The sequence below is a fragment of the Hemicordylus capensis genome, chromosome 6 (assembly GCF_027244095.1).
Source record: "Hemicordylus capensis ecotype Gifberg chromosome 6, rHemCap1.1.pri, whole genome shotgun sequence".
NCBI lineage: Eukaryota > Metazoa > Chordata > Lepidosauria > Squamata > Cordylidae > Hemicordylus > Hemicordylus capensis.
The window spans coordinates 89,030,248-89,057,192 of record NC_069662.1 but is presented as its reverse complement, the minus strand read 5'-3'; the positions used below and the strand labels follow the sequence as shown (position 1 = coordinate 89,057,192).

At 43.9% G+C, this 26,945-nt stretch overlaps 1 protein-coding gene across 6 annotated transcripts in view; it reads left to right on the top strand.

The window, feature by feature from the left end:
- Positions 1–527: 527 nt before the first annotated feature.
- The window catches only part of NME8 (NME/NM23 family member 8), a 43,714-nt gene continuing 17,296 nt past the window's right edge, over positions 528–26,945 (top strand). Inside the window, exons 1-11 of one of the 6 annotated variants that reach the window (XM_053263810.1) lie at positions 568–698; positions 4,519–4,559; positions 4,657–4,714; positions 7,971–8,077; positions 10,300–10,371; positions 11,649–11,765; positions 16,584–16,650; positions 18,715–18,791; positions 20,342–20,434; positions 25,065–25,300; positions 25,758–25,936. In XM_053263810.1, the coding sequence (XP_053119785.1) occupies positions 4,527–4,559; positions 4,657–4,714; positions 7,971–8,077; positions 10,300–10,371; positions 11,649–11,765; positions 16,584–16,650; positions 18,715–18,791; positions 20,342–20,434; positions 25,065–25,300; positions 25,758–25,936 (1,039 nt within the window). In that variant the 5' untranslated portion in view covers positions 568–698; positions 4,519–4,526. The other 5 variants (XM_053263811.1, XM_053263814.1, XM_053263809.1 and 2 more) reach the window with 5 other exon arrangements.

Below are 26,945 nucleotides of genomic sequence, written 5' to 3'. Positions count from 1 at the left end.
TGTCCCATTAGCTAAGCAGAGTTCACCCTGGTTGCATTTGAATGGGAGACTAGCATTGTAAAATATTCCCCTCAGGGGATGGAGCCACTCTGAGAAGAGCAGAAGGTTCCAAGTTCCCTCCCTGGCATCTCCAAGATAGGGCTGAGAGAGATTCCTGCCTGCAACCTTGGAGAAGTTCAGTCTTTGTAGACAATACTGAGCTTAGATGAACCAAGGGTCTGACTCAGCATATGGCAGCTTCCTATGTTCCTGTGTTGGGAACTATAGGGTTCTTTTTCAGAGTGCAACTAATTTCAGGTGATTGGTTGATTTTTCCATTCTTGCCTTAAAAGGACACATTTAAACACTCAAGACTTAGGCTTTTGCAGCTTCTCTGGACAGTGGTGGCTGGTACAGGCAGATCAGTGGTGGCAAATGAGCCCCAAATGGTGTTGTACCCACCAGTTGCAGCATTAACACCTTGCATGCAGGTTGGTAGTTTGCTTGGATGTCTGGACCTCCTGACTCTTCCCCCGCCCCACCACATTCCTTACAGTTTGCTTCATCCTGCATGTCCTTTGGTTGTCATAGCAACAATAGCAAGCCAACTGTCTCTCTCTCTCTCTCTCTCTCTCTCTCTCTCTCTCAGTGCCCCTCCTCCCACAGGAATAACTTCACTTATTGCAGTAGTTATCCTGGATCAACATTTAATGCAGCCTGTAAGGACATGAGCTTGTGTGTAGTGCGATTATGGCATAATTGTTCACATCTGTATTGTGTTTATGGCAAGGGAACTGTGCTTTAAGACAGCAGCCTCTGTGTGTGTGAGAGAGGGGAAGACCGCTATTTGTTGTCCCAGATTACCGTGGTATGGTCCTTGTCAAGGAATAAAGGCACCATGATCGCACAAGGCTGAGGAATGCTGCCTTCAACCTATTTATAGGCTACTCCCAGGAAGCAGCTCCAAATGAACACAGGGTAAACAAGAAAAGAAGGCGTAACCTAACGTCTAAGCCAAACTACACTTTGCTGCCATTACTTTATGTATGTATGTATGTATGTATGTATTCAATTTTTATACCGCCCTTCCAAAATTGGCTCAGGGCGGTTTACAAATAAAACAAAAACAATTAAAATCAATCCACAATTAAAAGTTATAAAATACCATAAAACCGTTAAACAATAAAACAGTTTAAAAACCCTGAAAAACACAGGTACATTTAAAAACCCTTTGCAACAATTAAAAAACCCTGGAAGGCCAGGCCAAACAGATAGGGCTCTCCTAAAAACCAATAAAGAGTTCAGATTACGGATTTCTGCCGGGAGTGCATTCCACAGTCCAGGAGCGGCTACAGAGAAAGGCAGCCTCTGAGTCGCCACCAGACGTACCGGTAGTAACTGGAGCCAGACCTCCTCAGATGACCTTAATATGCAGTGGAGATCATACAGAAGAAGGCGCTCTCTAAGGTAACCTGGGCCTAAACCATTCGGGGCTTTAAAGGTAATAACCAGCACTTTGTATTTTGCCTGGAAACATATTGGCAGCCAGTGCAACTGTTTCAAAACAGGCATAATATGGTATCTCTGAGTTGCCTCGGAGACCAGTCTGGCTGCCGCATTTTGAACTAATTGAAGTTTCCGAACTACATATAAAGGCAGCCCCACGTAGAGCACAATTGCAGTAATCAAGCCTGGAGGTTACCAGCTGGTGCACCACTGTTTTGAGCTCTTCAAGGAATGGGCGCAGCTGTCGAATCAGCCAAAGCTGTTAGAAAGCACTCCTGGCCATGGCCTCCACCTGAGATACCAGGGTGAAGCCTGGGTCCAGGAGTACTCCCAAGCTGTGTACCTGCTCCTTCCAGGGGAGTGTAACCCCATCCAGCACAGGGAGATCTAACTCACCCCTCACATTAGAGAGTAGAGGAGGAGAACAGAACTGAGATGCTTTGTCTCTGAAATACAGATTCTCCCCAAATGGGGGAGAACTTGGGTCAAGTTCAGCTTTTCGCTTCATTGTCATTGTGCAGCCCTGACCTGTGGTGTGACTGACACTTGAACATGATCTCATTGAGGTCCCAAGCAATCCTCTAAATCCCTCAGAATGGGAACACTGAGTGCCAAATTGTAACTGCTAGGCACCACTGCAAATGCGTATTGAATACTAATATCATTGCATCAGGGCTGAATACACATCAGCTTTGTATGTCTGTGCCACTCAGAAACTGGTAATATTATTCTGTGGGCACTGCATGTAAAGTTATACAAGCAGTTTATGGCAGAGGGAAGTCACATATATTCTGTTAACATCTATTGGAGGAAACAGCATGAAACTAATAAAGGGATTTATCTAGATTGCTAGTTTAGATCAAGCCTTGAAAAGAATGACAAAAGGGTATATGAAATTACGTTCAAGATCAGGCCAGCAATTTGTGAGTATATATATCCCGATCTATATGTTTTACATAAAAATAAAAGATAGTTCACTGTCAGGGAGTCACAATTTGAAATTGACCCAGAGGAAACAACAGAGGAAGGGGAGGGAAGTGAAGACAGGGATTAACTGTCATTTCATTTACACTTAGTTACAACAGAGTAGGGGACTAGGAAGTAGTACTGTACGTGAAATGTATTCATGTTGCAGCAATTCACCATTATATGCTGCCACTCTCAATCTGAAGCATGGGCTTCCTGTTTACATCCATTCATCCCCAACCTTGCTACCTCACTCCCTCTGCTGGAATAAAAAAAAATTTAACCTAATAGTGTGTGTGTTTAAAAAAAAAAGCCAGGTGAAGGTTTTTTGTACTATGGTGTCACTCTAAAGTTATGGGAATTTAGGTTCATCGATCAGTCCCTTGAGATTGCAATAATAGTAAATAACTATCATATGTTACATATATTTGTTACAGTAAGTAATCAGAGCCTGGCCTATTAGCATTATGAGTGTTTTACTTTAACCTCTAATTTCAACAACATCTAAGGGCAACATCTTTTATCTCTCTGAATACAGGTGCAATCATTCTCACAAACATGTGTACAAGTGTACAGCTACCCTGTTTCCCCGAAAGTAAGACCTACCCCGAAAGTAAGACCTAGCAGTAATTTCTGATGTACCGCTAATTGCCCTAGTGCATTTTGGGGGGCTAAAATTAATATAAGACACTGTCTTATTTTTGGGGAAACACGGTATCTGTACACTCATACAGCATAGCGTCTGAATTGGACTATAATTTATCTTCTTATATTTATTTAATTCTTTTGTTCCATAGTCATCTCTGCTCAAACAGATGTTACAGGTATTTGAAGCAATGTATGAACCTTAAAAATCTATTTTCTAATAGTTAATAGATGAGTGTACATACTGCAAACAATGATGTGACTCTCATACTACTTTAAATGCTTTTTAAAAGTTTCCATCCTATGGCTTTGTCTATAATTGACTTTTTCAAAAGTGGCCCTGAGAAAGTAAGTTATAAGTAGCTATATATGTGTTTGTGTGCATGTTGTACACACACACACACACACACACACACACACACACACTAGGCCCATATAAAAATGTTATCCTATTAATTTGGTTCTAAAAATAATCAAACTAATCATTGTTAGCAGATTTTAAAACTGAGTTTTGACTGTCTGTCTTCAGAATCTGAGAGAATTTCTATCTGTGGACAAAATCCTAATGCTTCATTCCTGCAGCTTAAAAAAAACAGCATGTCCAGCACTTGAGTCCCCACTTGTGATGTGCTGGGGCTTGCACAGAGAGTGATTTTCACTGATCCCTCCTTCCCCTAGAAACACTCTGAGGAGAACTGGAAATGGATCCCTGAATATCCCCTAAAGGCAGCCATCTGGGACAACAGCAACAAATATTTATTTATATACCGCTTTTCAAAAAAAAAATTCCAAAGTGGTTACATAGATAAATAATAAATAAACAAACAAATAAGATGGATCCCTGTCCCCAAAAGGTCCACAGTCTAAAAAGAAACCATAAGACAGACACCAGCAACAGTCACTGGAGGTACTGTGCTGCGGGTCGATTGGGCCAGTTACTCTCCCCTGCTAAATAAAGAGAATCACCATATTTAAAAAGTGCCTCCTTGCACAGTTAGCAGGGACATATTTCTGGGTCGCACACAGCACTTTCAGGAGAAGAGGGCATAGGTGAAAATTACCCCACCACATATCCCTTTACCTCTCCTGTATTCTACCAAAGAAAATCACAGGGCTCTGTGGGAGCCATGAGTCAAAATCAACTTGATGGCACACTTTACCTTTACTTCACAACAAAGCAGGGACAGTACAGTAGTGGTGTGTGCATGCTTTTTTTTTTTTTAGCTGTGTGCATGCAACATTCTTCAAGACGTTGACCTATGGGCTTGCTGATCTAATCTGTAGAACCTGTGAAAAGCTACTGATGCTTTTCAGCTACATAGATTTAAATCAGTTACCACTGATACTGAACTAAACTTCAGAGTGCAATAATAACTTTCTCAATCATTTTAGTTAGCTTATTTTATATTTTGCACATCATAGGAAACAAAATGGCAAGCAAGAAGAAAGAAATTCAGTTGCAGGTACAGTATATATCTTGCCTTTTATTTGAATTATTCAGCTTTTCATAGTGGCACCGCATTTTAGAGGTAACAAAATTATCCATTTGCTTTATTTTAGGCAGTGATACTTAATCAAACTCAGTGGGATGAAATGTTGCTGGTAAAAGGTCTAACAGGTATATATTTTCCCATTTTCTACATACTAACAGTGATGTAGTCGCAAATTCAGAAGTACAAGAGCTCTCCATGACAGCCCCCATGCCAAACTCTCCATGACAGCCACACCCCATAGCCATGCCAACTCCAATGGCCACACCCCCGGCTAGATATATGCAATTTTGGGGGGTTGATTACAAGAAGTCAAAAATCATGTAGACTGCAGGGAATGTGCCAAAACAAATGACAGGGATGCCCACAGGAATGCATTGGCTCCTTCCAAACGGCCATAGAAATGCATAGAATTTCCGAATGGCTGTTGACCATTTGGAAATCAAGTGCATTCTATGGACATTTGGAAGGAACCTGTGCTTTCCAGTGGTCATTCTCTGTTATTCATGTTAGTATGTCCTGGTTGGGGTGGGAGAGACACCTGCCTGAAACCATGGAGAGCTGCTGCTGCCGGTCATTGTAGAGGGTACTAAGCTAGAAGGACCAAGGGTCTGACTTGGTATAAAGCAGCTTCTTATGTTCCTAAGACAGGAAGGGTGGTAATAAAATCCATTATAGTCCAATATTCAGTGATGTAACAAACTGTTGGAACAGCAAGAACAGAACATTATTTCCATGTAGAAAGCCAAGGGCTTTGCATCCCTGCTGAGACCCTGGAGGGAAAGAAGGACTAGGACTGCATCTCTGCTTGTCCCTGCAGCACTACACCACTGCATACTTGGCAAAGAGGCACCTTTTAACGTGGTGATTCTCTTTATTGAGCAGGGGGAGAGTAACTGGTCCTATCCACCCCCAGTACAGTACCTCCAGTGACTGTTGCTGGTGTCTATCTTATGTTTCTTTTTAGATTGTGAGCCTTTTGGGGACAGGGATCCATCTTATTTATTTATTATTTCTCTGTGTAAACTGCCCTGAGCCATTTTTGGAAAGGCGGTAAAGAAATCGAATTCATCATCATCATCATCATCATCATCATCGACCCCTGTAGTGCACTAAAGTGTGCATACACTGTGGAACCAGTATACCGTATGGTATGTTAGGTTCTTCCAGGTTGATGGCTCTTAGAACAGTACCTTTTCCATTTTCAGTGACATCCAGAATTGCACCTGACTTTCTACATTTGGGGGATATAGCACTTTTTCTGTGTGTAAATGTTGCTATGTTCCATCCACACTAGTAGGTATGATATAGTGGATGGACAGCCATTTTGTCCTTTCCCCCTCATCTCTAGAGAGGAGAGCTCGTCTTGGGGTAGCAAGCATGACTTGTCCCCTTAGCTAAGCTGAGTTCTCCCTGGTTGCATGTGAATGGGAGACTACATGTGTGAGCACTATAAGATATTCCCCTCAGGGAATGGAGCCACTCAGAGAAGAACAGAAGGTTTCATGTTCCCTCCCTGGCTTCTCCGAGATAGGGCTGAGAGAGATTCCTGCCTGCAACCTTGGAGAAGCTGCTGCCAGTTTGTGAAGACAACACTGAGCTAGATAAACCAATGGTCTGACTCAGTATATGGCAGCTTCCTATGTTCCAATGTTTTGATGGGGTTTTTTTTCTTCCCTGAGGCTGGGCTCAGAGTACTCCCCTCTTCCCCGGCAGCTCCTCTAAAATGCAAGTTGGGCAGTTGACTGCCTTACCTAATAAACTGTGGTTGCTGCTTCTGAGCTGCTTCTACTGCCTGCACTGCCACTCAACTCCCACCCACCCCTGCCACCCCAAGCACTAATGCTTGAGCCACCCACTGTGAGAAACCTCGTTTCCCTCAAACCTGGCAGCAAGCTCTTGCTTTCTGTTTAGAGCCAACCTGAGGAGAAAGCCAGCTTGGTTGAACTTGAAGCTGACAAGCCGCATATGTCAATTTAACCCCCAACTCTTGTAGAAGCATAACTTCAATTAAATAATTCTGGAAATTGTTTCCTCCCCCTCCTTCCCATCATCTTCTCTCAATAATTTCCTCAGGTTGCAATTTCAATTTCAATTTTCTTTAACACACATCACACACACAGTACACAAGATGACTGACAGAGAATTAGAGGAAACCAAATTTAAGTTGAAAGTTTCAGCTTATGCCTTCATCAGCAACAGATGGATTTAAAACAACAACAACATACAGCTCACAAGGTGGCAGTTAATAATGCTGTGCTAGAGTTTTAGAGCAGGTGATAGGAAAAGAATAATAAACTATATCCGTGTAATGCAGATGAGAATTAATTTTTTTGTTTTTAAAATGTAGGTACATTATCACACTTTTAAAAATGATGAAACAACAACATGGTGATCAGATGGTGCTCGGGATAACCAGAACTGTTTGTTTGTTTGTTTAAGGAATGTCAGTCATACCCTGGGCCAATTTGATTTGGTCCTGATTCTACTGCTGAAGTTTCACATAGCCCTTTTTAAAAGAGGCCAATCACTAAACTAGTAATCTGAAAGCTCAAAGGAAGAACTTTGTAACCATTTTCAGTGAAAAATTGCCTAGAATGAGGGAAGACAGCATCTCTGAGAGCTTTCTAATAGACAGTGGCGCTGGGTAGTCCTCTGGAGTCACCTGACCCTTCAGGCTAGGAAGGTTGTGGGTTGTTGTGAAGGTTTCCCAGATGGAATGGCTTGTAGTTCCTTTCGTGTCCCTAGTGATGAAGGGCACCAGTGTCTGTTCTGCAGCAGGGCTCTTGGTTCTAAGCCTTGGCACTTGACATCTGTATACCTGTAAAGCAGAGAGATCTGTCACCTGAAGTGGGCAGCAGGAAAAGACTTTGATTTTAATTCAAGAGTCTGTATGCTCTTTTAGCAACTAGACAACAACAGCCTTCACCAGTGGCAGGGCTGCTACTATTGCACTGTTGTGCATGGTGCATTGTGGGGATCCCCCCCCCCGTGATGGGCGGGGCCCCATAAGTGTTACAGTGCCAGCTAAAAACAGCTGGCACTGCACATGATAAGGAAAACAGGGCAAAGGGAGCGCACACTCCCTTAACCTCATTTAGGAGGCTGGCTCCACAGGTGGGTTTGCTGCCATGGTGCCACTGGGATTGGGCATAATCCCAGCAGTTCTCAGGCACAGCCAAGCCTGGTCTTGGCTGCCTTAGTCCAGTCTTGGCTGCACATGAGAACAGTCTCAAAGTCTATTAATTTGTGACCTTTTTGCTGTAACCAGCTACAAGGGTAATTTTAACAATACATTTTCTTTTTTCTCTGTACAGAAGCAGAGAAATCGATCTCACTCATTTGAAAAATGTGCATTTCATTTTGCTGTTTGCTTGTTTTCAGTTGTAGATGTTTATCAGGCTTGGTGTGGACCTTGCAAAGCTGTGGTAAACTTATTCAGAAAACTGAAAAATGAATATGGTGAAGATAACCTTCTGCATTTTGCAGTGGTAAGAATAAAAGCTTGAGAAAGCAGGATATTTTGCCATTAGCTTTTGATTTAGAGTTCAGGAAAACACAAAAGCAAGGGCGATCCTTTTATGAGGCAATGTCAGGCAGTTGCCTCAGGTGGCAGATTACTGGGGTGACAACGGGGCAGCACGATGCCTCTGCCACTGCCATCACAGCAGCTCTTCAGGACCAAACTGACTCTTGCAAGGTTTGCAAGGGGTGACTCTTCTCACACTTCTTGCAAAGCTTGCAAGGAGCATGGGGATTGAAGAGGAGGCTGTTGGCAACCTTCCCTCCTCCCCACCCTCATACCACTTTCAAAGCTGGGAACAGTCTGTTTTTAAAAGGGGCTGACTCTTACCAGAGGCATGAGGCAAGGCAGCATTTGGCACTGTGCCTCAGGCAATACAATAACTTGTGTCACCCCTGCACTCAAGAATACATTTCAAAGGTGTAGCTATGACTTTACTGATAAAGGTTGATTTCTGTTACAGAGAACTGTGTACTTACTTAGGAATAGTCAGAGGTGCACCTAGGTAATTTTGGAGTCTGGGCCTAAATGCCTTTTGAGCAACCACCCCCCCCTTGGTGTAGGCCCCCCTGCTGCAAGTTAAGCATCATCTCACTACACACACACACACACACACACACACACACAGTATTTTAACATGTGGGTTCTTGAGGGCACAAACAGCAACAGAATTCACAAGAATGTAAGAATATAAAACAGGTATATTTATGCAAATATGCATTAGCATAAACATTTCAACACATAACATAACATATTCCCATCGCACATATATCTTTCCCCACTCCACCCTCTTTCTCTAAAGCACCCAGCACAGGTCACAATCACACTTGGCCACCCGATGCAGTGCAGGCCAGCAGCAAGGACAGACTAAAGAGGATTTGGGGGCCTCTAAGGGGTGTGGAGGCCCTGGACTTCAGCCCCGAAGTCCAGGGGTAAGAGCAGCACTGGGAATAGTTGCTGCTTAATTATATACAAAAAGAGAAGAAGAGGAGGAAAGTGATGGCCCCCTTCAGACATGACACAGACCTGTGGGTCCAATGGACCTGCAGTTCCACATTCCGCCACCGCCACCACATTCTCCCATCTGCTTTAGGATGTGTGGGAGAGCTGCTTCTCTGCAGTCAGCAAGACTGCAGAGAGGTGGGGGAGCTGGCTGTGCGAGCTTCCTTCTTGACAGAACAGTCTGCAAAGCCAATCAGCCAGAGTGAGGGAGGAGCTTCTTCCATCAAGTCTGGATCCATGGGACCAAAATCGTTGTGCTAGTGTTCGGATGTAACGCGGGTGCGGCAGAACCAAGGTTGGAGGCACCCAAACTTCACTCCAAACCAAAAGGTTCGGGTAGGAAAATCGTGGGCTTCCCTCCCCTGACATGTGTCCATGGAAACCGAAGGTGAATGGACCTCTGGTTTGCTGTTATATCTTAATTTGGTAAATATATTTAAGTTAGAAAGTTACAGCTCATCTATAGGTAGCAATGCCAATAATCCAACCTCCACCACAATTTGTAGTTTTCAAAAGGGGTAATATTATGTCCACAAAGTCTGGGACATTGTTGTCTCTTTACTAAACTTCAGGGAGCATTCCATACATTAACTTGTGATTTTTAATTTTTTTAAAACATGTTTTCATCTAAATTCACTAGGACATTCAGTACTAGAGAATACATATTCCAGAAACAATTTGATTTTTTTTAAAAATGAGAGTATTTGCACTTTATAATTACAAACATTTAAAAATATACACCCAAAGGAGAAAATCAAGATTATTGGTAACAATCCAAAGGACAATTTAGACTCATGAAAGATAAATATGCATTATCAAGCACTTCAATATCCAATAATCATGTACTTAAATTCTCTTCCATTAAAATTAATTGGACTTCAGAGTGCTTACTTTTGGCTGGATTGTGTGCCTGAACTGCTTAATGAAACCTATTTATAATTAATCCCTTACTTGTGATTTTCCAGTGGCAACTACAATAAATACATGTATGGTGGAGTGTTATTAACAAAATGTATTTTGAATGTGATTTAAATTGAAAACAAGAAGTGAAGCAATCACTAGATTGCAAATGAGCCACTCAATAGCAGTCCTTAATGAAGCAGCGTATGAGCTTTGTTGCTGCATAACATGTCTTGAACATGGTTTTCTTGGGGGAAAGGTAGATAATCTGTGTGTTCTTCATTTAAGGCAGAAGCGGATAACATTGTGACTCTGCTCCCATTTAAAGACAAATGTGAACCTGCTTTTATTTTCTGTGTGGTAAGTGCTTGGTGGCTGATTTTTATTTTTGTTTCTTTGAAAATTACTTCTGAATAAAAATGTAGAGTCACACTAGACATATCATTTGGCACCACTGGCAACAACTCATTAATACGTGCATAGAGATAAGCGTGTGCAGTAGCATAGCCTTCTGCTTGGACACAGAAACATGTAAATGGTGCACCGATAATTTCAGAGGCATTTGCAATCCTCTGAATACATGTGTATACATACATGCATATACAATACATACATATACAGAGAGAGTATTCTATTTGGCAATATGAAGACCTCTTTCTAGAGCACTGATCGCTATTCACACATATAATGACTTCTCTGAATTGCTGATATTGGCACAGCTAACCCAGAAATGAGGCTGCAGGAAGCAGCTGCCTCAGGGGGATAATTGGCATAGGTGGCAGATTTGCCGAACTGCCACCTCTGGCTGCCTCACCTGACCCAGAGCCCACTGTCCTCCAGAGCCACTCCTATCACCTGTTGAATTTGCTCCTCCTCCTTCCAGATTGCATGCACCTTGCAGTCCTGATCCAGCAAACTGACCTTCATGAAAGCCATGGAGCTGGGCTTCATGATCACAACCAGGGGCATAGCTACAATTGAACAAGGGGGTGATGACGAATGTCCCTGGGCCCATGGAGTGGGGGCTTCATCAGCTGGGTGATGGCTTGCTCTTTACTCTCTACCTTGTGCCTCTCTGAAAAAGAAGGGGACAGGGGCCCCTCTTCATTTTTGTCCCAGGGCCCACTCCAAGCTTACTACATCCCTGATCACAACATTGTGATCACTGCAGTGCTCACTGCAGTTTGTTGGGTTGTCTGAACTTGGCCAATGTCATGATAATGAGGGCTGGTTCCAGAGTTTTCCAGGCTCTAGACAAGTTAGGAGACTTGTCTCTCTTCCACTATCATCTGCAGCTGAGATCACCAGCGTTTTCCCCGCCATGAACTCTTCTCCACTTTACATATGCAAATTTAATCATAAATTGATTACCATGTATATGATTAATCAACTAAATTATCATTACTCTGGTGACAGTCCTAGTTGTAGGTCACTATTGTCATTATTCACTTATCTGAAAAATTTTCTACCTTTGCAATATGTTTTTAGAAGCAAATCGAGCACATTAAACAAATGTTTAGTCTGAATATTATGTATTGTTAAAATATTATATATTGTTAGAACAATTAAACTTAAGTCACACAAAAAATCTGCTGTCTCTGAGTATAATGATTTATAATGATTGTATTTGTTTACAGGATGGCAAAATGATTGATATAGTGAGAGGTGCAAATGGACCACTTCTAACTAGAAAAGTCATAGCAATAATAGAACAAGAGAGAAAAATTGTAGGAGGAGAAATACCACGGCCAGAGGTAACATGTTACAATACATAGGCATTGTATTATGTTGTAAATATTTATACTTATGTCTTTATGCTGGCCTTCAAAAACAGTCAATTTTAAAAATGGTGTATTTGCCTTTGATCTCTTATGTCCCATCTTTTGCTTTTTTGCTAAGTGGAACTGAGGTGGGGGCTGCACAAGTCCTCTTTTCATTTGTTTGTAATCACTGCCCCTCCTTCATATTGAATTATCTCACATTCATAATAATATTTTCCCCCATCAGAGTATTCCTCTGTCACAAGCCATTTTAGAAATGAGTGGGGAATAAACAGGCAGAGATCCTTGAAGATCAACAGCCATCCTTAATTTGCTAAAGTAATAAGATACATATATCATGCAGGATATAAATATGATAAATAAATAAATAATGAGCCAGTAGCTCTCATTCATTTCATTGGTGCTTGTGGGAGAACATCCTAACGCGAACTGTGACTTAAAGCTTGCAATTAGCTTGCATGCAACTTATTTATCTGGAAAGTAGCCACCTAAATTGGATTTGGGCATAGTGCTGGGGGTAGAAGGGTTACACCTTTCTCCATGCTGTGTGCATCTAAATCACACACACCAAAGCTTAGCCATGCTAGGGAGAAAAGACAGCCACAACAAAAGTATCTGTCTTTTCCCCCTTAGTGTGGGTAATAGCAGCTTTGTGGAGAAGTAAATTTAGATTAGAGAAGTGGCACAGGGGAAAGAGGATAATTCTCCTTCACCAGCACTGCTACCATGATCCCATCCCCCTCTGCTTTTTTTAAAAAAATAGGGGAGTCATAGATCTCATGCCAAAACATTTGTTTTGACCTAAATTCAATGGAGTATTGCAGCTGATAGCAAGCAATTTCAAGTGATGCAACTCATTTTGAGCCCCTGGTGGCGCAGTGTTAAAACTGCCACCCTGTAACCAGAAGGTTACAAGTTCGATCCTGACCAGGGGCTCAAGGTTGACTCAGCCTTCCATCCTTCCGAGGTCGGTAAAATGAGTACCCAGAATGTTGGGGGCAATATGCTAAATCATTGTAAACCGCTTAGAGAGCTCCGGATATAAAGCGGTATATAAGTGTAAGTGCTATTGCTATTGCTATTGCTATAAATAAAAGCAATGCTAGAGAAGTTTTCACTGAAAAATTAACTGTAGGTATTATGTAGTGCTGAACATGAGCCCGGTAGCCGGGTTAAGGGAGCCCTCACTAAGAGCTGGGTGTAAAAGTAAGGTTTGATTGGGCAAAAGCGCCAGGATCCGTGTGGATCCCAGGACTCCACATGAGCAGCCTAGGCTAGGCTAGGCTAGGCCGCCCTAGCCTGGGCTAGGCTGCTCATGAGAACAGCCTCTATGTGTTATTTTCTTTACTGTAATTCCAAATATTTGAGAAGTGTCTGCATGTATTTATGATTTATTTCCTTCCCAGTGGAAGGACCCCCTTTATTGTTCTACAGAGTTACATAGGAAGCTGTCTTATAATGAATCAAACCCATCTAGCTCAGTATTGTCTATACTGACTGGCAGCTGCTCCCCTTCAAGTAGGGTTCCCAACTATCCTGCACTGCACAGCACTTGGTAGTTCATAGCCTTTAAAATAAAACTTGTGTTCTTTGCTAAGAGTGCTGTCCAATAACATCTGTGTGCAGTGGCATGGGAGAGATACCAAAACAGAGTGGTGTGAGGGTCTGAGGATGGTCTTTGTGCAAAAGGTGGGGGGGCACTGCCTCTACAAAGCTTAACTAAGGGAAGCATGGCCTGGCCAAGTCCCTGGCCATGCCTGGCAATGGTTTGTGGAACGGGGGGTGGAATTGGTGCAGGGTAGGTGGGTGGATGGGTGGCTTTTGCAGCACTTAAGAGTACTACCATGCAACCTCAAGGGGTGAAAGAAGTGGGTGGTGGGGGAACATAAGGAAATGTATCTGGGCAGTGGGTGAAATGGGAGACAGATAACTAGCACATCTTCATGGAAGGTAGCTGCTTGTTGGTGTGGCAGAGGAGAATTGGGTGGCCACAAGAAATGCATACTCTGGAACACTAAAAGCACGCACTGGAAGAGCAGGTTGGGCAGGTGGACATGCAAATTGTGGAGGGTGGTAAAAGGAGGCAACCCTTAAGCAGTGCATACCCTGTCCTGCCCACTGCACCCCTAAAGCCCCCACCCTTAAGCAATGCCCCTCTCTCTATGTGGCAGGATACATTACAAGACAGTCAAACCCGTTCCACCCCACCCCACCCCACCCCATCACACCATGCCTCGATCGTTCTGCGTGCGCATCCAGGAAAAGTTCTTTGTGTGCACAGTCACTGGGACCTTTGCAACAGCTCGGCTTTGTGGGGCAGATCTCAGCAATGTTGGGCACACCAACACTTGTGGCTGCCATCGCCACCATGCAGATGGTTCTTAACAGCATGGAGGAGGAGGCAACAGAGAGGATCATGCAGAGGAGATGCCTCTTCCTGGCACTTCAGGCATTGGTGCCCTCAGTGCAGCTGCAGCCCTTGTGGAGGTGGCAAGATTCCTTGACTTCTCCACCAGATGTGAACATCTGTTTAAGGGCTCCAGGGCAGCCATGGAGGCCAGGAGGAAACAGCTGGATGTCCTCACTGATGCCGTGCATGCCCTGGAGGAGGAGTGGTCTGAGGGAAGGCGGAGGTGGAAGCTGTCAAGGCACAACACCACCTGGAGGTCCGTGGAGAATGTGGACGAGTGGGAGGATGACTGCTTCTGTGCCAGCTTCAGGCTCTACAGGGTGACCTTCAACCACCTGGAGGGATAGATGGCAGCCTATCTTGTCTGACAGGACACAGTCATGCAGCAGGCAATCTCAGTGAGGAGGAAGGTGGTCATAGCCATCTACAATCTGGCCTCCACCTACCTGACCCTCAGCAACCTGTTTGCAGTGGGCAGATCTACTGTTTGTGAAATCATGAGGGAGGTGGTGAACCTGATTGTGGAGCTCTTGACAGATGACATGATCCACATGGGCGATGCAAGGGAAGTGATGGCCGACTTCGAAGTGCTGGGGTTCCCTGGCATTCTGGGATTCTGGGCTGTATCAATGGGACTCGCATGGAAATTGCAGGGAGGGGGGGTAGGCGGCAGAAGCAATACTATGGGTGCAAGCACTACTACTCCATAATGTTGCAAGGTGTGGTGGACCAGGCATTTCATAGATGACCAGGTGTTAGACCTCTATGCAGGGGTGTCAGGCAGGAGCCATGACACGGCCATCTTCTGGAGCTCCTCCTGGCCTCCAAGCTCATCAATGGCAGATGCATGGATGTCCTGGCCATGGATGTGGGAGGAAGCATGGTGCTACTAGATGGGAGGGAAGGCCTGTCAGTCCTGCCAAAGGTGCTCCGTGTGGGGCAATGTTCTATTTGTGGGGTGGTGGTGTGTGCTGGCCTGAGATGGATCACTGGCTGCGGTGGTGGGCAATGAAGGAAGGGGCATGGGCAGACACTTGAAGGTGCCACTTTGCAGGATGAACCATGGCTTTGGGGCAGCTGCACTTCACCACTCCCAGAACAGCCCTCGAGGGGAGTTGGCACAAAACATGGAGGGAGAGTGGGGGTGGCATTTCACTCAATTGCCACACCAGTGTGGAATGCCAGCATGTGGTGGCATTCCACTCAAATGCCACACCATGCCATCTCATACCCTGCCCCACTGCACCCTGCTGGGGATGTTTAAAATGAACGGTGGCCCTCGGCCATGAGCAGAAAACACACACACAAGCACCAGTGAGGATAATAAAAAAATAAATATTTGGAGAAGCTCACTTGTTGAGACAGCATCGCTGGGAGCACAGAGAGGAAGGGGTTAAGCTGTCAGCAATGTCAGAAGGCTGTCCGGCGAGACTGGAGAGAGCTGAGCAATGAGAGAATGTCCCTTGCAGATCGTGTCCAATTGCAGGTGGACCTATTATGTGGTGAAGCTTTGCCCACAGTCTGGCCACTGGGCTAGGTGGGATCGGCTTGTGAGGCCAAGCAGCAGGGAGGGGCTTCCCTCTCCTTCTACTTCAGTTAGGCTAACAAAGGTTAGCTGTATGCCTGTGGTGCAAATTGGGATTTATTTATTTATTTATTTATTTATTTATTTATTTATTTATTTATTTATTTATTCGATTTCTATACCGCCCTTCCAAAAATGACTCAGGGCGGTTTACACAGAGAAATCATAAATAAATAAGATGGCTCCCTGTCCCCAAAGGGCTCACAATCTAAAAAGAAAGATGAGATAGACACCAGCAACAGTCACTGGAGGTACTGTGCTGGGGGTGGATAGGCCCAGTTACTCTCCCCCTGCTAAATAAAGAGAATCACCACATTAAAAGGTGCCTCTTTGGCCAGTTAGCAGGGGTAGAGTGGTACATGAGTGGTAGTGCAGTGAAGGGAAATGCTGGGAGCGGGAGGACTTTCCTTTCCTGCATCCCAGGGTGCCCTGGGGCATGAGCGTGGCAGCTATTCTCGTTAGAGCAGCCGCCATACCTGGCATGGCTGCTCCTTCCCCCAGGCCTTCTGCCGAAAATGGCAGTGGGCCAGGGGGAAGCCGTTTAACCCAGCCGCGATCACTCAGACAATGGCCGGCTGAGGCTAGCAAGCCATAGGTTTGCTTAACCTCAGCTAAACTCCGGGTTAAAAAGTGGGGCTTGGCGCAGGGATTGGAACTCTGGTTAGTGTTAACTGTGGTTGATGTGTATGTATGAATCCGGCTGAAGAGCCAGTTGTAGACAAAAGAAATAATAGTCATAATGCAGGCATCTTTTTTATATACCACCATCGTAACTTGACAGTAAAACCATTTTCAGGTTCCAGAGCTTGTGTTTATAGAAGAGAAAGAATCAGATGAAGAACTTGTGGAAGAAAAACCTGAAGGCAAGCATTATTGTTCAACCATTCGATGCAACCTGTTTGGATAGTTAGTGAAACAGTTGTATGGTTGGTCATTAATAGATAGGATTGTCTTATGAATTTGGGTGCAGCATTGCTAGCAGCAGTGCCTCTGTGCCCAACACTACTGCTTTTGGCACATATTGGATCACACCCAGAGTGTTCACTACAAGGTAAGGTCCCTGTGCCTGAAGTATCCAGCAGTTCTCCACATGCAGTGCTAGTCTTGCTTCAGCCACATCATGAAGATGACGTAGCCTCCATCTTCCAGAACTGGAGAAAGAGAGACTGCTGGAGACTTTAGTGTGACGCACAAGGGCATCTTGCTTTGTAATGAATGCTCCCAGTACAGAAAGTAGAAAGTGGCTGTGGTGAGGTACAGACATGGTGGGCTAAAAGCAGGAATAAAATGGAGCTGTTCCATATGCTGCTGTTTATATGTCATTGCAAGCAGAATTGCGCTCTTTGATAGTCATCATGCTACTTTAGTGGCAATGGCTGCTTGTGTTTTCTTTCTTGGACTGGTAGTCCTGACTCCTGGGAACCAGTAGACCTGGCTGCTGGCTCGAAGGGGGCCCGGTCTACCTGATTGCTCACATGTGGGGGCAGGCAAACACAGGACAGATTGCCTTTCCTCAAATACATCCCTCTATTTCATGGAAATGAGGTATTATTATTATTATTATTATTATTATTATTATTAATTCAATTTCTATACCACCCTTCCAAAAATGGCTCAGGGCAGTTTACACAGAGAAATAATAAATAAATAAGATGGATCCCTGTCCCCAAAGGGCTCACAATCTAAAAAGAAACACAAGATGGAAACCAGCAACAGTCACTGGAGGTACTGTGCTGGGGGGTGGATAGGGCCAGTTACTTTCCCCCTGCTAAATAAAAGAGAATCACCATGTTAAAAGGTGCCTCTTTGCCAAGTTAGCAGGGGGAGTTAGGGTAGCCCTGTCAATGGCAGACATCCAGACTAATGAGGCACTTTGGCTGCAAACAATGTGCTGGTACTACAGGGAGGGGCATTTTTTGTTGCTCTCCCCTTCCTTCTAAAGCGCATTGTGACTCCTGGAAATATGTCCCTGAGGACTGTGCAACCCTCAGGGACATATTTTTGGGAGTTACAGTAGAACTTCAGAGGAATGAAGAGATTGATTAAGATGGTGTCTCCCCTATAGCACCAGCACAGCATTGCTGTATGTCTGCTTTGTTAGTCAATACCATACTTTTTTTTAATTTAAAAAGAAAACAAAACATTTTAAAGAAAGAAATCCTACTTAACCTTTTGTTTGAATACTGATTCCTGAGTTCCATGCATTACTAATTGCTTGGCAATTTCCTTAAGGTGGGCAGCTCTAGGCATATTTGTCCAAGACTGCAGCCTTCACTGTATATCTCTATGACTTCCATGTTCACACTCACATTCCTGGCTAACCTGATGTTATAGGCTTTTCTAAGATTTTACTAGAGGTAAAGTGATGAAAGGGAAATATCATTGTTTTCAGTAATGATTTCTTTTTCAAATTGTTTTAATGACGGAGTATCAGAGCAGTAATTGGTTTCCCTCGAACTCCAGAACTCTAAGAAATGAAACCTTGGCTCTCACTCATATGATTGTACTGATGCAAATATTTGCACAAGGAAAACTTTATTAAACAAGATAATTTATCTTCTCTTTCTAATTAGTTGACTGCATAAATATTTAATTCTTTTGTTTTCATTTTGCCATCAGAACTCTAATATCAGGGAGCTGGAACAAATAATTACATTTAAATAAGTGACTCTTACACACAGCAACATACATATCTGCACTTTTTAGAATAACAAGCAGCTCTTTGTAAAATGAGAATGTTTGATAATTTTGCTGACCTGGAAAGTGAGAAAGAAAGAAAGAAAGTTAGCTAGCTAACTAGTAAGCAAGCAAGCATATTTGTATACCGCCCAAAACTAATGTTTCTGGGCGGTTTACTGAGCATTAATGTAGACTGACATTTATAAAGTATATGCCGACTGTTCTTTACATTGCTTCTTTTCTTGTAGAGGAGGAAAAATACACTGTTGTTATTATAAAACCTGATGCGGTTGCTGAAGGAAAATCTGAAGAAATTAAAGAAATGGTAAAACAAAACTCTTTTTTAAAAACCCAGATTATTCTGATTCATTTGAAAATGATGGCTGACTTAGACTAACAAAGCATGGGTTCTAAGTTGGAAAGTCCAGAGCTGCTGAAGGTTTTGACAAGCACCAACAATCGTGCAGGGCTATGAGAATGCCTACAACCTCCCCTTCCTTCGCAAGTGCTCTGTGCCACCCAAAAATAGGTCCTAAGGGTCATGTTAGCCCTCAGGGACATGTTTTTGGATGGCACAGAGCACATCTGTGGGAAGGATTGGTTGTCAAAATTCCCTCCTATGTGCAAGCACTAGTGCTGCTTTACTCAGGAACTCAGCAGCAGTAGTGGTGCTTCTCACCTAGCACCCAAACTTGGTTAGTCTGGATGTCAGCCAACAACAATAGACATTTTCTAAACCAGGCCTGCAAAAGTATGATCCTCTAAACCAAGCATAGTACACATGCTATGTGTTGTTGGGCAGACCAAGTCTTCGATACATTCCTATTTTTCAAGCCCCAGGCAAGCCACAAAAAAGTTTTCTGGGCACCTGGTGAGCTGTTTTGTAAGACTGGTGTGCTGCATCCAACTTGGGGAGTCATAAATTGTGCAGACCTGTTTTAAATGCTGTGTTGGATGCAACCAGTTTAACTGTATATAGTGTGTGTGTGTGTGTGTGTGTGTGTGTGTGTGTGTGTGTGTGTTTAAATTATGCTTTGCTCCAATAATGAGAGGGAGGAATTCATGTGTGAGAGAGGAGAAGGAAGGTGAAGGGGTGTGTGAGTCATAGGCTGCTGTGCACATAAGGGCAACCCATGGGTCCAACAGACCTACAGTTTGCCCCCATTCTCCCTGCCATGCCCCCAGATGATCCCAATCTGCAGTCTGGGAGACTGCAATGGCGGAGGAATGGGCTGCACAGGTGTCCTCCTTCACATGAAGGAAAACCGTGGCAGCCAATCTAGGAGGAGCTTCCTACCCTCTACTCCAGTTTTACACAGCAGCAGAATCCAGACAATGCTGCTTCTGGACCTGAGGTTTTGGTGGTGAAACTCAAGTGGAACTGAAGGTCAAATTCAGCTTTGGGTTCAAAAACCAACCCATGGTTCGGTGACTAACCCGTGGATTCTCGCATTCAGATGACCACAAACCTGAACCTCTGGCATGGTTGCCTCTGGCTTGGCATTATGTCTGAAGGTGGCCTAAAACTCTTTACTCCCAGTCTTCTAACCATAGTTAGGCAGCTTTATGTCTGCACTGGTCTGCTGTAACAGACCGGTACACTTTTTAATGAAAACAAAAATATCAGAGAAAATCTAAGAATGATTGGTAGCATGGTTAATTAAATGGTATGTGTTATTTCACACTGTCCTGCCTCTTTTAAAAGGCATCTACAGTAACGTTTGGATTATACATCAGTGTGAATGGATTGACTCCATTAAAACTAGTCAAGGGCTAAAAGTTATTTAGTTAGTTGACAACTTAAAAATAATTCAGTAACCTTGTTGTTTCCCCCCCTGAAATGTGCTTGAATTCATGACTGATCTACAACTGAAGATTACACGATCAGGCTTTATCATTCTTGCAGAAGATGAGAAGATTTTAACTGATGAACAAATTAGGAATTTTTACCAGAGCAGATCGGAAGAGGTAAAAGGAACGTATAGATAGACGTAGCTATTGGTAATACTGAAAGGCTTTTAGTATAGACTACGGTTGACTGTAGCTAATCAAAATGATATATTTTGCATGTTCCCAAAGCTGTTAGAAAGTAATCTGTTTATTCTTGATTCACAATCATACTAGAGTTTTCAATTAATTCCTCTTGCTTGGCCAGATTTAGGGGAGTTACATGCAAGCCCCAGTTGCATCCTGGTCTCCTTTACACCTGTGTTTAATTAGGCAGAATATCAGCCCTTAAAATGCATAATTTTCATCTATATGCTATACAATTGATATTCCAGCTTCAGTTGTAGCATGTGGTTTCATTAACTTCTTTGAGCAATCTCTGAGGGTTTTGTGGGGGTTTTTTTGTTTGGGACTCTTATGGATGGAGACCTGGAGCACCTATGGGCAAATTGGAGGACACTGGCAGACTTGGGGTTACCTGCAGATATGTTGGTGTTCAAAAAATCTAAAGAAAAAAGCCTAAGGGGGTCCACCACCCTTCATACTGCCCCCATGTTAGTCAATGGGATGGAATATTAGTCTCAGAGTGCAATTTAACAGATGAGTAGGTGGCATAGGGGAGGAGGAGGAGAGCTTAAAGAAAAAGAGGAGGAGAGGAGGAGGAGAACTTAAAGAAAAAGAGCTGGAAATTTATCAGCTTGAAGAACAATCCCTCAAGACAATCACAAACTCTTCTGCTTCTTAGAAGGAATGGTGTCTAAACCCTTTGGTTTTCTCACCAGCCATTTCACAGCTTTGTGTGTGTGAGGGGGGTGAGCTTTGAAAAAGAGCTGGGGCTAAGCACCAGTCCCCACTCCCCCCATAAAACACCTAGAAAACAGGGGTGGGGGAGCTGTATGTGAAGTAAGACCCAAGAAAATACTCGTGTCTTTGTTACAAATATTTGCTTTTTTCACCAAGCTCACTGACTCAGCTAATACTTGCACACCAGAGACATATTGCAACATTCTGTTGGAGGTCCATTCTTGTAAATCTTTAATTCTAAGAATCAACCTCTTCCGAAGCTTAAGTTAAGTTGGAGATGTTTGACCAAAACTGAAGCCAGTGAAGGAAGCTTCAAGAAGAAGCAGAGCATCAGAATTTCAGACCTTCTTTCCTTTGTTTGCAAATTCTGGCAATTTAATTCTTAAATTTTAAAAAGAGCCATCTTGTTAAAAAGCCCAGCCTGCCCTTGGAGATGGGGCCATAGCTCAGTGGTAGAGCATCTGCTTAGCATGCAGAAGTTCTCAGGTCCAATCCCTGCATCTCCAGGTAGAGCTGGGGAAAACTCCTGCTTGAAACCTTGGAAAGCTGCTGCCAATCAATATAGGCAATTATGTTGCCTTAATGTGAGCCAATGATCTGACTCAATCATAAGAACATAAGAACAGCCCTGCTGGATCGGGCTCAAGGCCCATCTAGTCTAGCATCTTATTTCACACAGTGGCTCACCAGATGCCACGGGAAGCCTACAGGCAGGAGTTGAGGGCATGCCGTCTCTCTTGCTGTTACTCCCCTGCAACTGGTACTCAGAGGCATCCTGCCTTTGAGGCTGGAGGTGACCTATAGCCCTCCGACTAGTAGCTGTTGATAGACCTCTCCTCTATGAAGTTATCCAAGCCCCTCTTAAAGCCTTCCAGGTTGTTGGCTGTCACCACATCTTGTGGCAGAGAATTCTACAAGTTGCTTATGCGTTGTGTGAAAAAACACTTCTGTTTGCTGGTCTTAAATTTCCTGGCAATCAATTTCTTGGGATGACCCCTAGTTCTAGTGTTATGTGAGAGGGAGAAGAATTTCTCTCTATTCACTTTTCTCCACACCATGCATGATTTTAAAAACCTCTATCATGTCTCCCCGCAGTCGTCTTTTTAAAAAACTAAATAAGCCCAGGTGTAGTAGCCTTGCCTCATAAGGAAGGTGCTCTAGGCCCCTGATCATCTTGGTTGCCCTCTCCTGCACCTTTTCCCATTCTACAATGTACTTTTTAAAATGTAGTGACCAGAATTGTACGCAGTACTCCAGTTGTGGCCGCAGTATAGTTTTGTATAAGGGCATTATAATCTTAGCCGTTTTATTTTCAATCTCCTGCCTAATGATCCCTAGCATAGAATTGGCCTTTTTCACAGCTGCTGCACATTGAGTCGAAACGTTCAACAAGCTGTCCACCAAGACCCCAAGATCCTTCTCTTGGTCAGTCACCGACAGCTCAGATCCCATCAACGTTTACTTGAAGTTGGGGGTTTTCATCCCAATGTGTATCACTTTACACTTTCCTGCATTGAACAGCATTTGCCATTTTGTTTCCCACTCTCCCAGTTTGGGGAGATCCTTTTGGAGCTCCTCACAATCCGTTTTGGATTTCACTACCCAAAAAAAATTGGTATCATCTGCAAATTTGGCCACCTTGCTGCTTACCCCTACTTCTAGACCATTTAGGAATAAATTAAAAAGCACCGGTCCCAGTACAGATCCCTGGGGGACCCAACTTCTTACTTCCCTCCATTGTGAAAACTCTCCATTTATCCCTACCCTTTGTTTCCTGTCCTTCAACCAGTTAGCAATCTACACATTCATTCATTCATTCATTCATTCGATTGCTTCATTCGATATGTACAGTACTTGTCCCCTTATCCCATAACTCCTAAGTTTTCTCATGAGTCTTTGATGAGGAACTTTGTCGAAAGCTTTTTGGAATCATTGACTCAATGAGGTTGAGCTGGCTCACACTTGAACCATCCCGGTCTGAGGGTTCACCCTCTAACCAGGCCAGGCCTAGTTTGACTTGAGGTCGGGCTGAACCGGGGCCAGTTCAGAGCCGGTTTGGGGTTGTTCTTTCTTTAAAGGTAGACTTACTGCCGCTGAGGGCTTCTACAACCTCAGGGACTATTCTGCAGCTATGGGGGGGTGGTCTCCAGTGGTTCCTCCTCACCCCACTGACCTCCCCCTGGTCTCCCAAAGGCCAGTTTGGCCCATTTCAGGGTTGTTTTGGCCCTCTCTTAACTTGCGGTGGCCATTTTGGTGGTCGCCACACATGCGTATGGACCATTTGCATGGCTGGCCCATTTTGTTTGTTTGTTTGACATATTTTCATACCACCCAAAATTTACATCTCTGGGCAGTTCACAACAAAGCAAAATAAATGACAACAGAAAAGTCAAAACATTAGTTAAAATGAAATAATATTTTTTTAAAAAATTAAACAATATATGTAAGCAATGTTAAAACTATTTAACCGATATTTAATTAAAAGCCTGGGTGAACAGATGCATCTTTAAAGACTTTTTAAAAGTTGTCATAAATTGTCATAGATGGGAAAGCTCTTATTTCAGCAGGGAGTGTGTTCCAAAACTTCGGGGCAGCAACAGAGAAGGCCCATCTCTGAGTAGCCACCAGACGGGCTGGTGGCAACTGCAGATGGACCTCTCCTGATGGTCTCAATGGGTGGTGGGGTTCATGACTAAGAAGACATTCTCTTAAATACCCAGGGCCCAAGCCATTTAGGACTTTATAGGTTATAACCAGCACCCCACATAGAGTACATTGCAGTAATCCAGTCTGGAGGTTCCTAGCAAATGTACCACTATTCTGAGATAGTTTATCTCAACAAATGGACGCAGCTAGCGTATCAGCTGAAGCTGATAAAAGGCACTTTTCCCATTGCCTCAACCTGAGACACTAGGGAGAGGCTTGGATCCAGAAGCACCCCTAGACTGCATACATGTTCCTTCTGGGGAAGTGTGGCTGCATCCAGAACAGGCAGATCAAGTGGTCTTCTTTACAAATGGCCTGTGCGCATGTGCGGCAGCCTCCAAAATGGCCACCGCAGGCTCAGAGAGTGCCAAAATGGCCCTGAAACAGGTCAAACTGACATTTGGCTGGTGGGGTGAAAAGGAACCGCCAGAGATCCCACCCACAGCTCTAGCAGCACCTCCTGAGGCTGCAGAAGCCCTCAGTGGCAGTAAGTCCACCTTTTAAAAAAATTGAATGTCTCTGGCATCCCCAAACCAAGCTGGGCCCCTCATTTGTGGTGCCAAAACCGAACACACCCGGTCCAATTCGAGTCCAGTTTGGGCAAACCAGTTTTGTGCACATCCCGATTCTGTGTTCCAACGCTGTATGGTTATTACTTCATTATTTCCTGACTTGTATGTCCTCACATGGATACAGATACCCTTCTGCATCAGGCTTCTGTCCTCTATATCTTCTGTCAGTTTTCCCCATGCCCTGCCCAATATGCATCTAAAAACATATGTTTGTTTCCTTCCCTCAAACAAAAGCATTTAGGGAAACCTAAGTCAGTGAACAGCTACATGGTCCTTTCCCAGATTTACTATCTGACCACTCATTTAACATCACACAAAAATCAGCTAAATCTTGTTCTGTTGCCATGCAAATTCATTAGCAAATTTTGATTAATAGTTAGCTAGATAATTAATTTGGGGTGGGTTTAACTCTAGCATTGTAACTGGTTAAATATAATGGTTTATTTGCTATAATGGTGCATGGTTTGTGGAGTATTATTACGTATGATGCATACTGTGTTAATACTGATCAAGGACTGTAATAAAGGTTATCGTATAATTTGTGTCTTAATGACAAAACAATTTTTCAGCCTGACTTTGAAGACTTTGTTTCATTTATGATGGGTGGACCAAGTCATATTCTGATAGTTTCTGAAGGAACGCATGCACATGAAATTATGCCTCTGGTATCAGAACTGGGATTAAATGTGGAGGAGGAAGAGGAAGAGGAGGAGGAGGAAGAGGAAGAAGAGGAAGAGGCCTTTTATCAAGCGGGGTCACAAGAGTTTTTAAAAGTGAAAAGTCCTAAAGGTCAAAAGGCAACCAGGTAGATTACACCATTGAGTGTTTTGTTTTGGTTTTGGTTTTGGTTTTGCAAAGACATATCTGAGAATAAAAATGGCCAACATTCTGTGCAGCTCTATGTCTCCATAATATTACACTGCAGGGCTGCCGCACCCTCCAGAGACAGCATCAGGACTGTGCAAAATGGATGGTTGTGGAAGCACTGCTTCCACAGATTTCTCTATTTGGAACAATGAGGAAATCTGCAGCAGCACCGCTTGCACAACCACCCATTTTGCACAGCCAAGCCACTGCTTTCAAAGAGTGCAGCAGCCTCTTTTTCCCCTCAGAAATAATGTTTTCTATTCCATTTCTTTATTCCAGTATGGTTAGTTTTATTTGGAAGCCAAACTTATTTATCCAATTTCAAAGCTATTATATATGTATTATATTCTGCTCCATTTTAATAAAATGTTACAATTTGTTTTACCTTTTATTAGTTTGCAAGGCATCTTGGGAAATGAGGACATGTTAAATTTATGTGACATTCAAGATAGTGTAGAAGAAGCAAGCAGGCAGCTTGCCTTCTTTTTTCCTGATTTCTCCAAGCCGAAGAAAGGCCCAGCTGTTGAAAGAACACTGGCCTTGATTAGACCTTCTCTTTTGAGGGAAAGAAGAGGTTAGTGAAGATAATTATATTTTCCACCTGCACAATTCAAGAATATGTGACTTTTCTTGCAGTCACCTAAGGTACCTATTATAGCTGTAACAAAAATTATAAGATGGGCTGGGCTATGTCAGCAATTAATTGGGATGGGGCCAATCTCAATGGTAGAGCATCTGCTTTGCATGCAGAAGGTCCCAGGTTCAATCCAGTGACACACCTAGGTAATTTTGGTGCCAGGACTGCACCCGCTGCAAGGCCTCCCCCACAGCCATGAGGTTCTCCCTGCGGCCGCGAGGTTGAATCTCTGATTTTTTTTCAATAATTCTAGCCGCCAAGGGTGGAGGTAACTGAGCAGGCCTCCCCGGCCTCCCCCCATGGCAGTAGTGGTGGTAGCGGGTGGAGCGGGAGTGGCCACTGGGCTTGACTGTCCAGCTCAGCGGCCCCTGAGAACTACAAGGCACTCCAGTGCACCTGCACAGTTGGAATTATAACTGCTCAGGTGTGCTGGCGCGCCTCACAGTTCTCAAGGGCTGCTGGGCCAGACAGTCAGCCCCAGTGACCACTCCCGCTCCGCCCAATACTGCCGCCCTAGGGGGAGGCCGTGGAGGCCTGTTCGGCTCACCCCCACCCCGGCAGATAGAATTATTGAAAATATTGGTGGTTCGGCCTTGCAGCGGGGCAGCGGTGGCAGGTGTGGGGTGGTGGCAGGAGGGCCCCCTGGACCTTTGGAGACCCACCTGAACCTTGGAGGCCACGGGCCAGGGCCCCAAGGTCCGGGGGGAAAGAACACCTGTGGTTCAATCCCTGACATCTCCATGTAGGTCTGGGAGAGACTCTTGCCTGAAACCATGGACAGCTGCCGCCAGTCAGTTTAGACAGTGCTGAGCTAGATGGACCAATGCTCTCTCTTTATAAGGCAACTTGCTACCATCTTAAATTTACTTTATTCAATTATGTTTGTAAAGACTATGATATAAATAGATTTCAGGCTACAATAGTCCAAAGGGTAGAAAACACATGG